The sequence below is a fragment of the Ostrea edulis genome, chromosome 5, assembly GCF_947568905.1.
Source record: "Ostrea edulis chromosome 5, xbOstEdul1.1, whole genome shotgun sequence".
Lineage (NCBI taxonomy): Eukaryota > Metazoa > Mollusca > Bivalvia > Ostreida > Ostreidae > Ostrea > Ostrea edulis.
Genome location: NC_079168.1, coordinates 3215951 through 3233075, shown reverse-complemented (window position 1 = coordinate 3233075; position 17125 = coordinate 3215951). Strand labels below are relative to the sequence as shown.

The following is a 17125-nucleotide window of genomic DNA, read 5'->3' as shown; positions in this document are numbered from 1 at the left end:
TTAATGTTGTTTTTTGTTGTTGTTTTTTTTTTTAAATTCAGGTATATTTTCATTAGAGTCGAGCTCGGCATTTCGTGTGTAATGGCCGCCATGTGGTCAAGAAAGTTATCAAGGTTACAAAAAACTCAACATTGTCTTCGCAGGTTTAATCACAGAGGTCTGTCTACAGCATGTGTAAATGAACATGATACTGAAGAACAAAAGGCAGTTTACCCGCCCATCAAACCTCGAATGCCTCCTGGAAAATGGGGTGATATGGAGCCGATAGTCGCTTGGGATTGGTATGATTCTAAACAAGAGTTCATGTTGTTGCCCACAGTAGCGGAAAGGAATCGCCTCATGGAAACAAAGTACTGTGAAAATAACCGTTGTTATAAGTACTGGAATTTTCCATTATTGAATAGAATTCCGGGGAATTTGAAATACCAGCAAATAATGACAAAAACGGTGGTTAACCGAGTTGCTAATTTGAGAGACGAAATTCACTGTTTGGATAAGATAAATGATGAAGAGCTCACTAAAGTAAAAAACACCCTAGAACCAATTGTGATAGATATTCTTACTGAGGAACACACGCAGCTTGATAGAAGACACTCAAAGCCTTTCCTTGGTTACAATGATGAAAGACTAACGGAAGATCAACATTCCAGTATCATTATAAAAAGACTACTTTATGCTATATCAACAATATTAGGAAGTCAGTATCCTCACCTTTCTGAAATGCAGATCACAGAAAATGTCGAAATAGCGGCTCATTGGGACAAGTATGGAATCAAAAGAATGAACCCACCCAATATTATAAGGAAGCGTCACCCTATTTATAATCGGTATGAAATGAAGACACTTCATAGAAAGCGCACACCTTTTGAACTGCAGTTGAATTCAAGAGTGTATGCTAATGGAAAAGTCAGCTTCATGGTCAGGAGCGAAAACCCTCTCCCAGAGGTATGCATAACACACTGGATGAAAATGTCAAATGTATAGCAAGAATAAAACACAGTAATACAAACAGAATAATCTTGTTACAATTGCACCATGTACTTTAAATTGTGCAATCCATGTTTAATTACTTCCTAAAAATTTGTTCTGTGTGTTATTTTTTCTTTGATGCATGGTAAACAGACAGAGGCATAATGTAAACATTTTAATTTTACCTCAGGAAAAAGTGAATGTGCATTTGTTCCATTTAAATTTCATATGCTGCCAACAATTTATGTCTCACTATGAAACAATTCTGTAGTTTATGGACATTCAAGATGCCGTGTTTGATGAAGATCATTTGAAGGAGGACAGGTTGAAGGTGTATGCGGACAGGAATGAGGAGAAGAAAAAGAGAGCACTAAAGATGGGAACTGAAGTGAACCTACAGGAACCTACCAAGCACCTGTATCCCAAGACATATGGGGGTTCATTTGGGGATGATCTCATCACTGTAAATCCAGGTAAATGCATATAATGATATACCAACTAGTGGGCTACACAATACACATATATATCATAGCATAGTTGTGGACTGAGGGTGAAAATGTGAAGAAAACAAACAGTGAGCAACAGAGTTTTGAACTTTTTCAGTTGCAAGGTTCATGATGACAATTGATATATGTCTCTATGCCACCTTTGTGCACATTTTGTGCCACTGTTATGATTTACATAGAGTCAGCAGTTTTATCTGTGAAGGTCTACAATGTAAACAACAACCACGAGCTTTGTGAGCGCTCGCGAAGCTCAGTGGTTGTTGCTTACGATGTAGACCTTTACAGATGAAACTGCCGATTCCTGTAATCGAGACTGTGTTCATTCTGATCATATACAGGATTTGTTTTCTCAATTTGTCAGTCATCATTTTATTTAGTTCAGTGTAAACACAGGGGCTTCTTATCCATTTTGTTCTCAATCTATATACAAATATCTAACAAGGGATGAAACGAAAATAGGATACCGGTTGTAAACAAGCTCAAAATCACCTTAGTTCCAAGAAACAGATCGAATCTTCTCATACAAAGGGTGTTAAACATCTCGTAATACAAATCCAACGTAGTCCAATCCTTTCATATTTAATTTAATGAGTTTTATAAATGAAAATAATTCAAGCTGTCTGCGTTGTCGTCGATCATGCACAGGAAAAGATAACTCCTGCAATGAACTAACTTCCAGTTTTCGGAAACTCTCGGGAGCGTTTATATGTAGAACGAAAAACCTAGAATTTTTTTTACGCAAATAACGGTATTAAAATGGAAATTTTTTTTCTTTGTAAGGTAATATTCTATTTCAGCCTGATTTTAAATGCAGTGTACAGCACTCCAGTCTATAAAACTAATTAAATCCAATATAAAAGGATTGGACTACATTACTTTCATTGCAGGAGTTATCTTTTCCTGTGCGTGATCGACGACAATGCAGACAGCTTGAATTATTTTCATTTATAAAACTCATTAAATTAAATATGAAAGGATCGGACTACGTTGGACTTGTATTACGAAATGTTTAACACCCTTTGGATAGGAAGATTCGATGTTTCTTGGAACTAAAGGTGATTTTGAGATTTGTTTACAACTGGTATCCTATTTTCGTGTCATCCCTTGTTCCCCTGTGGTGTAAATTTGAAATTAAACAACATTGCCATGTTGAAGCACAACTTAAAAACTGGTTCTCTGCCTTTTTTCTTTTTATACCCCCCGCAACAAGTAGTTGCGGGGGAGGGGGGGGTATACTGGAATCGGGTTGTCCGTCTGTTCTTCCATCCGTCCGTCTGTAGATGCAATGGTTTCCGGGCTCTAAAGCATTTATCCTTTTCACCTACCGTCACTATATCATATATATGGACTACCCATGGGATGAAGATGTTCCCTATGATATCGATTTTGGGGTCCAAAGGTCAAGCGCACTGGACATCGAAGTAGCCAAATGGTTTCCGGGCTCTAAAGCGTTATCCTTTCCATCTACAGTCACCATATCATACATATGGACTACCCATGGGATGAAGATGTTCCCTATCGATTTTGGGGTCAAAAGGTCAAAGGTCAAACACACTGGACATCGAAGTGGCAATATGGTTTCCGGGCTCTAAAGCGTTATCATTTCCACCTACAGTTACCATATCATACATATGGACTACCCATGGGATGAAGATGTTCCCTATCGATTTTGGGGTCAAAAGGTCAAAGGTCAAGCACACTGGACATCGAAGTAGCAATATGGTTTCCGGGCTCTAAAGCGTTATCCTTTCCACCTACAGTCACCATATCATGCATATGGACTACCCATGGGATGAAGATGTTCCCTATCGATTTTGAGGTCAAAGGTCACGCGCACTGGGCATCGAAGTAGCAATATGGTTCGGTTTGTCATGCCATTTCTTTTTTACACTCAGAAAAGAGGTAGTTTATACCTATTACCAACACCCTTTGGGAGATTGGGGTAAGCGGGGGGTATTCTTAGTGAGCATTGCTCACAGTACCTCTTGTTTACTTCAGGAAATGAACATTGAGATCGATTACAAAATGTTTGGTATCTATTGTAGGGTATAATATAGGAGATCCTGCAGAGTTTGGCTACATGTTTATACAGAACACCAACAAGAACAAACTTCTGAAGATGGAGCAGGATTATGGAGAAAAATATGCAGCAGAGGCCCGGGTGGGCTGGGGAATGAGCACTGGGTTTGCTTGGAATGTGGCCATGGCACATTATCAGGGTAAATGTTGTATTCATTATCAAAAGATAGGATGGAGGAAGTAGTCAAGAAAAAAGCACCTGTCAGAGCTTACTGCTGCAGTCATATAATACAGTTAAATTCATGGAGGAAACACTAACTGTTTATCAGACTCTAATCTGACACATTCTAACCTAATAATTAAAGAAATTAATTAAAGTACATCTACGTGTATTTTAACTGTTAACATACCATGAAATTAATGGCAAATTCCTCTTTTTTAGGATTTAACAGCTATGTGGATATCACTTATCCTTTCACCAATTTTGGAATTTTAACGGATGGAAGGAAGTTTCAGTTTTTTGCCAACCAGCTGAACACGTTACAGCTATGGAAGAACACGGAGGCCAGTCCCATCCATAATCTCTGCTGGCACACCCCAGAAATGGCGCTGTACGAAACGTTCACTGACAACACAATTGTGGGATTTGATCCCAAGGTTTTAGAGAGCTTGATCGATTTTGTTTTGTGTCAGACGCGGGAGAGAGGATACGACATGAAGCCAATGCTTCCTCATGATTCACGTGACAGAGTGAAAGTGGAGGAGTGGATCGAACTGAAAGTTAAAACAAAGAAGGTGGAGGAGGACGTGGTGTATGATGAATCACAGCTACTGATTCACTGAATAACTGATTCATTGAATAACTGATTCACTGAATCAAGGAATGGATTCTTCTTATCTTCATTAGATGTAAAGAGATGTGAAACAGTAAAAAAAAAAAATAAAGCAAACTTTGTTACACGCTTATAATGAATTCATGTTTATAGTACAGTATTACACTCTCTCAATGAATTCATGTTTATAGTGCAGTATTACACTCTCATAATGAATTCATGCTTATAGTACAGTATTACACACTCACGATGAATTCATGTTTATAGTGCAGTATAACATAAATAAACCAAACAGCCGAACATACTTATAATGAATTCGTACTTACAGCGAAGTGATTTTTATTCCCTGTAGTTTTAAAACTTATGATGAACTCATTAGATGTAATGAATTACCTCTATAACGAATCTAAATTGTTTGTTATAAAAGTACTTTACACATAAACACTATGTAGTAAGTAATGGCCCTGCCCTTTGGTCAGAACCCCTACCTGGGGATCATGAAATTTACAATTTTGGTAGAGGCCCTCCTGCTCTATATCACTATGCATTTAGTTTTTCTTAAACGTGCGGTTGTAGAGTGGAAGAAATTGTTGCTTCTTTTATCGTTTACGTTTTCCTAAACAAGAGACCACGATTTACTTTAATTTTGAAAATTTTATATGGTCGTTTTCAATATTCAAGAGTATTCTCAAATTTAAAATTTCTAATCAGGAATTTAACTGCATGTGTCAGTTAGGCCTATCTTCATGAATACAAACATCTTCTACATTTTCGGCAACGTTACGGATGTCAGTTATTTTAAAAACATTTATGAATGTTGACCCCCTCCCCAGTTCATGAGAATGCTTGCAATATCCGAGTCACTTTGGTGACCTACTGCCGTTGGTCGTCGTCCGTTAACGATGTTACATTTTTAACTTCTTGAAAGCTACAAGGGTGTTCATTGCCTTTTTTGGTGTGAAGCATCTCTAGGATAAGAGGAATATGAAATTTATTACTTTATACAACCCTGGGGCCTCATGAGCAGGTCAACTATGCTAAAAAGGCCATATTTTCAAAAATCTTCTCTACTGGAAAAACTAAATGCATGGTTATGTTGCCCATCTTCAAAAAGGATGTTTAATCCTATAATATATTTGAGAAAAACTCGATGCATTATTATGGTGGCCATGAAGCTTTCTACCTGAATTGTGAAATTCAGGGGTCCAGACCTTTGGGTCATATAGTGAAAATGGATCAAATCGTAAACAATCATCTTCAATCTCTACTCCCATATATATATATTTAAGAAAAGCTAAATGCATATTATGATGTCCATGAAGCTCTCATAAACGTCATGTGCACAAAATATTCCATATTGAGGGGCTTATATGCAAATATGAGACTTCGTGTATATAGGCTATGATACTCAGATGACCGTTAAGGCCCGTCGGCCTCTTGTGTTTTAAATGATATTACCGGTATTAATGATTGAATCTCACTGGAATGGAGACTAGACGTCACAATTGCCAGTGAAGGGCTGCAAAATTTAGGCCTATGCTCGGCGCTTATGGCCTTTGAGCTGGGAGGGATCTTCATCGTGCCACACCTGCTGTGACACGAGACCTCGGTTTTTGTGGTCTCATCCGAAAAATCAGTTAATGATGTACATTGTATGTGATGCTCGTGTTATTGATGATGATACAAGTGAACATCACACGTAGCTATTCTTGAATCTAAAATCTTATTTTCTTTCTTATTGTGAGTGGTGGTATGTACTATGGCACGGAGGTCAGAAGTAATTGGTTGAAGTTGTATTTTACTTCAGCTCAATCAAAGTTTTGAGAATCTGCTTATTAGTGTCTTCTGGGATAGATATTGCAAACACAGAAAGACAGAAGAGGTGGAGACACAAAGAAAGTAACCCCCTCCGACCCCAAAAGAGACCAAGAGGAACAGTTTAATGAAAGATCAACAAAAATGTAAGCGCAGGAATTGCAAAGAACTTGTTTGGTCACCGGCCAATTGAGATTGATTTTTAACCATTTGCTTCCATGAAATTGGAACCATTTCTAGAGAATGGCTAATATGCGAATGGAAAGGAGTGTCAAATTTTGCTCTCACATGAACGAGCAGTACCTGTATGTACTAGTAGTTATATAGGGAATTAATTATGGGGCCACAGACAACCCCGCTCATCACCTCAATTTCGTTTTTAAATAGATGGATGAAAATGAATCTTCTGATTTGATGTCAAAATACTTTCCAATGATGACTCGGATCGGAAACAGTTGTATGAATGGATAAGCTTTTCGATTTGCCTCGGACACTAACTGCCGCCCCTCTCACTACTTTACTACCGAATGCACAAAGCTGAAATCTGGATGATAGAAAAGTAAATCTTTAATAAGAGAGATTATACAGCACCAACGGGCTTTGTTAATTCACTGGTTAATCCCTCGACGAATGAGTTACATACATATCATGTACAACAGTTTAATCTTTTGTAATCTAGCTACCTATATGAAATACTAATCTTCATTCGAAGTGTAATATCACTGGGTGTATACAGAAAAATGAAGACTGAAGTGTTGGAAAATTTATTTTACCTGTTGGGGAAAAAGGTTTGAAGGTATTGCTTTTTCTTTCATGTCAAACACGTATTGATAAGTTGTTGATATTAAATATTTTCCTTTGGAAACTAATGTTATGTTTGAGAATTTTATATATTTATATGGCAGTCATATTTTTTTAGCTTCTAATTTACATGACGAAAAGATCTACGGCTATACAATTTGTCACGTGATCATTTAGTTTTACATGTACATTGCTTTACAGATCCAAATTAAATTCGTGAGCCATGTAATACCTCTCTCTCTCTCTCTGTGATTCTCTCTCTCTCTCTCTCTCTCTCTCTCTCTCTCTCTCTCTCTCTCTCTGATTCTATTTCTAAATCTCTCTCTCTGACTGTAGTTTAATTCGTCTTTTGATGTTTCTTTCAAAGGATCTGTGCTTATTATTAGGCATATATCATTCTCAAGCATGCCACATGGAGACACAGGGGCTAAGCCCGTTTTGGGCCCGAACTCTGTGATACCATAAATATAGATGGTATCACAGAGTTCGGGCCCAAAACAGGCTTAGCCCGGCCCTATGCATGGAGAGTTCATTTTTAATTTTTCCAATGAAGAATGTCATGGTAATATAAGAAAAATAATCTCCAAATGAATTTTTGGCTTGAGTCACATTTACTTATAAACGTCAGCACCGCATTTAGATGCATGGATCATCGGGGTTGTTGCCTTTGATCCTCTTTGAAATGATCAATTCTAGTAGGCAAAGAAAACTTAAACAGGGATCGGGATTGACTTGATAGCTTAAATTAGCTCTGGAGAGTCATAGGTCAATGCTGCTAGTAAATATATGATCAGTGTTAATACATTGCATATATATATATATATATATAAAGCACAAACAAACAATTAAAACACCCAACCTTACAATTACCCCTAGGATCTAAACGATGCATGTGAAAATCAATTAATTAATATATAAAGCACTAAATAATCACAACTAGGTACTGAAAATTTTCGCCCCAGCCCGGGGTCGAACCAGCGACGTACGGCACCCACCGCCTAGCAAGATTGTCAAACCAGTGCGTAAGTCCACTCGGCCACAGGGAAGTCGTAGTGACCGAGTGGACTTACGCACTGGTTTGACAATCTTGCTAGGCGGTGGGTGCCGTACGTCGTTGGTTCGACCCCGGGCTGGGGCGAAAATTTTCAGTACCTAGTTGTGATTATTTAGTGCTTTTTATATATATATATATGTGTGTGTGTGTGAGAGCACACTTGCAAATTCCCTACACATGTATATCACTGCTAGGTGTAATTAAAGAGGTTCGCACTTGAGTTTTGTAGGATTGTAAATTTTTGGGGGAAATGTATTATTGATTTCTACATTTAAGGAGATTTAGGAAATTAAACAGAAAAACTAGGGTGATAGTGCTTGCTATCGAGCTACAATGCTTTAAACTTGATCTTTTTGCACTTAAAATTTACTCAAGCTTTATTCGTCTATTGGTATTAACACAACACAATCATTCATTTCATAAAATAGATACATAATAATGTCTTCTAACATTAAAGATATAAAAAAAAGTTTAATACTGGAAGATTGGAAATAATGACCTTTTTGTACTCAAGATTCATGGTGTAGAATTTGAGAGTAAAAAAGAACATATTAGGAGTAATGCCAATTTTTTAAAATTGCACATAGATTACAACGTCTTGTCTTCAGGATTTATAATGGAACTTTAAAAAATGGAGTTATAGATCAAATGTTTGAATCATTGGCCAAAAAACTGAATTTTTATATAAACTTTCCAGTAATTTCAAGAATCGATGTTCTGTCTAGAAAACTATATCAACCAAATTAATGAATTACATCATTTGAATTATTTCGAAGTCCCAACTACTTGTATCATGAATTATAAAACTGAAATACAAGATAGGGGTATAAAATTGACGATGTATTGGATGAAACAGAAGCTGTAATATAATGCAGATTTTGAACTTTTTGATAAAACAATCTCTCCGCCACAAAATATAGTATCTACCAAACCTTTAAAAATTTGAATTGAATTTTTTTATCACCTGGATAGGGTTCAGTGATAGATGTGTAATGCGTTTCCACCAATGGGATCAGTATTGAACCAGTAAAATCTTAGTTACAGCATCCTGATCAGTTGTGCTCAAACGCTCAGGAGCTACACGTAACTTCCTTAAACATGTTAAAGCAATATTAGCTGTCAATTTCGTGTTGGCAATCTTTTTGTTGTAGAATTGTGATTTACTATTTCAATGACAGAAAAAATAAGGTTTATAAACTTTTGTTATTACTATTTGTGTTAAAAAACCTAGATAGATGCTCTGAATGAAGCAAAATTACATATCATTGTCCTCCCGTACAAAATATATTTCTATATACATGTATTTATAATACTATATAATTTTAAGATAGAACCGAAATCTTTATTTTGATATAATCTTAAACTTAGTTTTAATTTTATTAATGATTATGGTTAAAGATACAAATCTGTCATGATAGCACATTTTTACAACAAAACAAAATTTTGAAATTGAGAACTAATATTGCTTTAAGAGGAAAACTGCTTTAAAAAAAAAAAAATTAAATTCAAAAATACACATCCACTCGAAGGAATGGACATAATTCATCCCCCCCCCCCGCCCCTTAACGGCATATGATTTAATGAATGTGTCAATGAATTTAACGATTGTGAAATGGGTTTTCGTTTAAACAAGTGTTATTCTGAGTTTTAGCTTTCATAAGTTGCAACCAACATTTTTTGAAAGGGGGGGGGGGGGTGGGTAAATATCAACAAGAGTTGACTTGATTGTACGTGTTTGTTCCGATAACCCAGCCGAGACTACTTGTAAGGGTTTTTGCTTTGAAAACTTAGAGAGTATTTTAGATTATCACTGGAGTAATACAAACACTGTTTTTAAATTGTTTACAATATATTATTATTGATAGAAAAAAAGGACTTCGGGTAAAACTAGGCATTATAATAGCTTGCATTTTGTAAAGCTTTAACACGAAAGCCCACGTCACCCCTCTCTTTCTCCAGTAAAGGTAAATTCCTAACAAACGCTTTTCTATCTCTTTCTTTACAGTAAATTCAACAATTGCCATTCAATACTCAAAGGAAACATCGTTCAAGTTATCAACATGCCTTCCATAAAAACAGACAGGGAAGGCAAAACCACTTACGCCGAAATATCTGCTATGAAATTTAATCTGAAGGAAGAACGATGTCTGAAGAAAAACCTGCAGCTTCTGGATGTAGAGGAAGACTACTCCTTAACTCTGATAAATCTAGACAACAGAGGGGTCAAAATGTATCAGAAAAGACTCAAGGACAAGGTCGCAAAAATAAAAAGTAACCTTACCCCTACAGAGATCACGGAATTTCAAAAACTAGAAGAAGCGGGAAAGTTGAAAGGGATCTACCCATCCGTGACCCCTAACCTTCAAGGACGGATCACCGCCGAGGCCAAAAGGTTAAACCTTGACCTCTCTGTTAGGCCAAAGACGGCTATCCCCCTCAAACGGTCTTATTCTACGAGCACTCCTCGACAACAACAACCGAGACCAACGTCGGAGAAACGCCATCTTCCCCGAAGGGAGTCCATTAAAAACGGATTGTCTGAAAATAAAGACGAGAAGGCAGCGCGGGACGTTACTTCAGGTGCTACAGAGAACTCCGTTGAAAATTCTCTACCTTCTAAGGTGCAGCTGAATAATTTCACAAATTTCAATCAAACTGAGATTTTGAACCAGAAAGAAAGTAAGACAAAACCACCTCCCCGAGGAGCTTATCCAACTCTCAGAAGTTCACTTAAAAGACATTCGTCGGAACGGAAAACAATAAGTGCTTCCGTACACAATCGGAAAAAGTTTCTGGACGATCACAGATTGAGTATTGTTAAGGAGGACCTCAGTGCAGTTCAGAATGCCCTTAATTCAAACGGAGTGGTCCAAGAAGGTGATAGAAAAATGTCCATTTCTTCTCAAGAAGCCTCTGATAAAACACATGATGAGAGCAAGACACTCGAAAAAAAGCGGCCTATGACCCGCCCAGAGTCTAGAATGGACATTGTGCGTGACAATATGATTGACAGTACCACCCCATCTATTCTGAGTCTGGACAGCGGGTCCGTGCTTGATCTAGAGATGGTGGAACCCTCGAAAGGCAAGATGAAGTTAATGGCTACCAGGACGTTTACTGCAGAGGAAGTGAAAGAGCTGAACAAGAGACGATCACAGTCTGATGTTTCTTCTTTTTATGAAAGTAACTCACCTAGAGGATTGAAGCAATTGAATATTTCTAAGTCCTCAACAACAACCAATCAAATTTCAGATAAGGGTTCAATCACACCGCGCAGAAATAATAGACCTGTTACGTCATTCACGCCACGATCTGATGTTGATAAATCAAAGAACACAACGCCTCGCTCACAAACAGCAAACCTCTCAAGAACGAGAACTCTGCCCTCAAATTCTCAACAGCCGATAATTCGAAGATCTAAATCATCGCTGAGTGGCATGAATCCGTCAATGGCAATGTTTTCATCGCATGCTCCTAAGGATGGAACGAGATCTCGTCGTCTCGCGGGAGGTCGCACCACATTTCTGTCGAGCGGTATTGGTGACGACTTGGGAAATAATTTACAGGCTGAAATCCGACAGGATCTCCTAGATAAAGAACACGATGTGCGAAACGTAATGGACAAGAAAGTGTCGAATTATCTTCATCGACTTGGGCAGTTTTTGGATAAGAATTAATACCTCTTATATACCCATGTACTAACAATGCCGATTGCATATTAGATGAATTTTCATACAGTGCTAGATTTAGGATCTATATTGAAACAGATACCAATTTGTGCCATGTTACGTCATTCTAGATCCCTCTTCTAGATCGGAGAGGAAGACCACCTATTGTGATAACTGTACATGCTAAGGAGACTCTGAACTGACTGCACCAAACAATAATCAGTCCATTCTGTTAGATTTTTCACTCGATTGGGTATGTACCCAATTTGTTTCTGCATGGTTTTGAAATTTCACTCGACACAAAGCAATGATTTAAAGTTAGCGAATTATAAGATTTTTTAATGCATTCTATACAGTACAGCGCGGACTGCAGTTGTCTTTCTTGCGCTGAAGTTGAGTGAGGAGTGAAGTGGGTGTGTTGCATGCAAGTCAGATTGTCTGATTCAATATAATGTTTTGAGGGGATTGCGTTGACTCTGATGAACCTCTGACTACATTGTGGAATCACTAAAGGCTCGTAACCAGGACTTGGGAGGGGTGCGATTTGCGGTGCTGGGTTGGCGAATGTTAAAGTATGTTGAATACATGTACAATGCATATGATATCAATTGTAAAAAATATTTACTAACTATTATAAAAAAATATATATGAAAATCAGGGTATGGAATGTTGTTTCTTGGTTTTTTTTAAGCGCTAAGCGTAGCTTAAGCGCCTATTGCCGCCAGTTGGATTTTGCTTTCGTCATCATGTTTCCGGTTTATCGCCACCTATAGGCGAATTTATGCATCGCTGTAGTCAAGTCGTGTTTAAAGTAGTCGTAATTTTACAAACGATCTAGTACGGGGATAACATTCATATCTGCGGTTGCATTTTTCCCCCGGAAATACAGTTCGTTGAACAGTGAATAAAGTATGTATAAAATAGGTGATATTTTTGTCCTTATTCTTGGGGAAAGTGAGACACAGATGCAGGTCATTCTTCAGTTAAAATTCCCATTTGAATCTGCGTCTGTAATAATTAAAGTGATTCAAAATCTAAAATTGAATAAAAATATGTATATGAAACCGTTTTAGCTAGGGTGCCTTTGCATTGTTACCTTCGCATGGCGCTTAGAGGCCAGGAAAATCAATTTGCATGGTGCAATTTATAATTAGAAGCCACGTCATTAAGCTATACACGAATCAGGAGGGTTTTCCACTTGTGTTTTGGCTGCTGTTCCGACTCAGTAAAATTTTTGTCCGACACAGCAAAAATGTGTGCAACACAGTAAAAAAATTAACTGATCCGCGTCCATTGTGAACGAGAAAGAATTTGTGCACGATTATGCTTTGACAGCGAAGGACAGAGATCGGTGTCTCAGAAGGATGATATTGCGTAACTGCTTACACCTTCCCCGATCATATATGTAAGTCGGTCATGCAGAAATTTAGAGGATGCAACGGTGTAACTTAAGCTTACTTTATTATTACTAAACGACCAAGATATTCTTCAGAATCATCGTCAACACAATCAAATTTGATTTCGTGATTTAGTTTCAAAAATGAGACTAAAAATAATAGTCTTGGGGCAAGGAAAAGATAAAAGGTACAACATTATATTATATCATATTATGGAAGACAATACCCCGGTTTCAAGTATTCAACACACCGCGTGGAATTTTACGAGGGCTGTATACTGAAATACATATGTTTAGAACAAGTGTTAGATAAACATTGCCATTGTGTCAGGCATGAATGTGAAATGGTTTGCGGTCCACAGCACGCTACATACAACGAAAAGTAATCGTGTTTTCAATTTCTTTGTACTTCAAACAAACAACTGACAATGACATGCATATGCTACATGTATTTCCGAACGTACAAATGATGAAGAAGGGGGATGCACTGTCGTTGTTCCCTGTCCCCACATTTTGTTTTCGCTGAACGATCTTTTCATATAAAAAAGATGCATTTAGTTTTTTGGTGAGATGCCTCTTCATTATTTCTAACAGCGGTTTGCACATTACCGTTTGAAAATTACTTTTGTAACTTTTCAGTGCATAGTTTGGGATTTTCATTTATCTACATTTACATGTTGTAAATTTTGCATATTTATTGCGAGTAACTTCTGTTACGTTTTTTCTTCTTATTAGAACTCCTACACAAGCTTCGAATCTTATGGTTTTTTGCTAAGGTTATTAGCATTTTCATATAAAGAACTGTTTTATAAAATTAAAACAATAGCAATGTGTATTATGTCTCATTCAGACAAACGGATGAGTCTCATGCAATATGAATATGAGCTTTTACACAAGAAGTGTAATACACACAAGTTGATGAGTGCAGCGTTTAATGTACCTGTGTACAAACTCTTGGTTTTTTTGGTGTGTGGTTTTTTTTTTTTTTTTGTTTTTTTTTGTTTTTTTTTTTTTTATATAGATTTATGTATAACAAACAATCACTACAATTGCTAAATGTAAATCCATGCTTATATGTTAGTCTAATTCATCATCATATTTGAATTAGTATATCCTCTTACACTAACTTTCATGTTAAAAATGAGCTATCTCCACTCTTGTTGATGACGCAGTATTCAGTTTCAAAGTAATTTTGCACATGTATGATGAACATCTTTTCTTAATAACTTCCTAAATTTTGTTTTCAGTTATACATGTATTTATCGGACTTATTTGGATTCAGATTCTCTCCAACCTGATTTTGAATTGAAAATAACTTCATTATTGATTACAAAAAATAATTCCACTTTCATGGTTTGATTGCTATTTACAGATAATTATGCACTGGATTCTGTAGTACAAGTCATTTTAATGATTTTTGGTAAGGTAAAGAAATGGATGTAAAGCGTTTCATAATCCTGTATTATTGGTGTGTTTTGACATGTGGCATTTGTTAGTGTTTGTGGTTATGTGTAACTTTCTTTTTTGTCCAGTTTGTTTGTTTTTTTCTATTATAAGTGACTTATATATATGTATCAAACTATTGATTTGTTTCATATCAGTTGTATTCTAAAAATAGTTCATACACTATTTAACTGGAACACAACAGTAAGTTAGTTGCGTAATAACAATTGAACACTTTATACCGAAAACTACCATTACAACTGTTTTCACATTTTCTACCAAAAATGTTCTTCTCTATAACATCACATCTGTAAGAGAAAAAATGCATAGTCATGTAGAGCATTTAATGATCCAGGGACCAGAGCAGAGCAGATCAGAAACCCTTTCCTTGGGAAGATGGGTGGGAGCTAAACAGGGTATAAAGTGTTCATTTGTCAAATACTAGTATTTGAATAACATAGCCTTAAATGCTATTGATTGATTGTATCTTGTTTAACGCTCTTCTCAATAATTTTTAATTCATATGGCGACGTCACCAAGACCGGTGAAGGGCTTCAAATTTAGGCCTATGCTCGGCGCTTACGGCCATTGAGCAGTGAGGGTTCTTTAACGCGCCATACCTACTGTGACACGGGACATCCGTTTTAAAGGCCATCTCCGAGGACCCGTGACATTCACACCTGATGCCGAGAGTTTGGTGATGGAACTGTCACTACCTGTTTAACGAAGTAGGTCTGTCGCGGCCGGGATTCGAACTCCGACCCCCGCATACAGAGCGAACACTTTACCTCTGGACCACCGCAACGGTGGTAATGCTATTGATACTAAATTCTGATTATAGATATTTAATAAGAACAGGTGTCCTTTACCAAAATTGTAAATTTCATGATCCAAGGACAGGGTTTTAGTTTAGTGTGGGATCAAAATTATCATAGTGACCATTGTTTTAACAACATCATATAAAATTTATATTTCAACGTGTTGAAAAGTTTCAGGACATTGCTTCCAATCCATATTTGTTATTTTCTTACAGAAAATGTACTACTTAGTTATGCGAAAATAAAGAATAATGCATAAACCTTTTTTTTTAAATGTTGTTCCTGCTCATTAACGTTACATACAGAATTCATGAAGTCAGCTTAGCGCTTTTCAGTACTTTCAGTACTTTGATTTTTTTTTGGCTTTTGATTGTGCGTAACAACTTTTTTTCGAAGGGGAAGGGGTGGCACCACCCGCATTCCTCCTCCTGGCTGTGGCTGTGCCGATTCTCACTCCCTGGTTATTCAATTTTGGTGGCCATTTCAATCTGATCGAAACATGAAAATCAATTGTCCTATAATTATACAGAACAATAATTTTTTCCGTACGATATAGAGTAAACTTGTAAACTAGGTTTTAATGTTTTTGGTCTCCATAACAGACACCCGAGAACTGTACATATCCATGATCGACTTTTCATAATCAGTTGATTTAATTAAGTGATACAAGCATGAATTTTATTATTCATTTATCCTACATCTTTAGCTATTTGTGAGGACATCCTGATCCCGTACACTGCAAGAGGAGAAGTGTACATCGGGCTGTCAGCTTCAGATTTATTTATATATAACGTATGTAATGACGCATTTCTGTATTCATACCTAGATAATTCGCTCTCCAAAACCGAGCTTTGTGGGGGAACATATATATGCATAAAAATATATATTGTTGTTCTGTTATCTTCATAAGGTGTTGATGTTTCTGTTGGCGACACCAATATCAAGATACCACACACTTTATGAGCAAAATGTACGTAGACTCCCGTTTGGGGGTGGAGTGGGTATCCCCCCAACAAATCTAAAGTCCGCAATGTATGACTTAGAAATTTCTGTTTTGAGTTCTTTTCAAGAATATTTCATATTCTGTTGTCGTCAATTTGCATTCCTAATTGACAAATAATTAAAGCTGACTGCTGTCGTGCTATAAAAATGCTGAGAGAAGTCGCGAGGACAACATTTACATTTACATTGATCTTGACTGCGTTGCACATAAGATTTGGCTGTTTCCAGGCAGATTTCAATGACACCGTCCATTGGTAACACATACATTAAACTGCAGCGATAAACTATTCATCTGGCAAAAGCTAATCCCAAGAAGTGTTTCGCAAATACGGATATTAAAAAGTCACTTGATGGAGATTTTTCTCTCTCAATAAAATTCAAGCAAACTTGATCAGTAATTGAGAAATATTCAATTCAGCTCACTCAAGACTTCATGCCAATGGTGTTTGAATAATTGAAAACTTGTATTTCTTAATGGCAGTTAATGCTGTTAATGGCCTAATATGTGACATTATCAGAACGCCTCGTAATTCTTATAATCGGCAAATGAATCACCTGATAATTTTGTAATCTAGATTCTAGACCGTAGTTCACAGCTGCGCTCTCTTTTTCTCTTCTCTCCCTCTCTCCAATTTCAGAATCCATGTTTACTTTTTACGGTTATTAGTATCCGCCGGACTACTTCTTACGACTAATAATTTGATAACACCACGCAGGTTGCTGTCGAAAAAGGTTGCATTGGCCAAAAATTCTTTAATCCTAAATTACAAGGATTTAAAATGTAATCTACTTCGACATAAA

The 17125-nt window shown here is 36.8% G+C and overlaps 2 protein-coding genes across 2 annotated transcripts; both read left to right on the top strand.

The window, feature by feature from the left end:
* The first annotated feature begins 14 nt into the window (after positions 1 to 14).
* LOC125650804 (uncharacterized) lies at positions 15 to 4460 on the top strand. The gene is made up of 4 exons (XM_048879325.2): positions 15 to 945; positions 1241 to 1442; positions 3521 to 3694; positions 3937 to 4460. Exons 1-4 carry the CDS (start codon positions 82 to 84, stop codon positions 4335 to 4337), a joined length of 1641 nt encoding a protein of 546 aa, XP_048735282.1. The 5' UTR covers positions 15 to 81; the 3' UTR covers positions 4338 to 4460.
* A 5383-nt stretch (positions 4461 to 9843) lies between these two features.
* LOC125651426 (uncharacterized) lies at positions 9844 to 12427 on the top strand. The gene has a single exon (XM_048880005.2). The coding sequence runs from the start codon at positions 10058 to 10060 to the stop codon at positions 11672 to 11674; it is 1617 nt and encodes a 538-aa protein (XP_048735962.2). The 5' UTR covers positions 9844 to 10057; the 3' UTR covers positions 11675 to 12427.
* The last annotated feature ends 4698 nt before the right edge of the window (positions 12428 to 17125 follow it).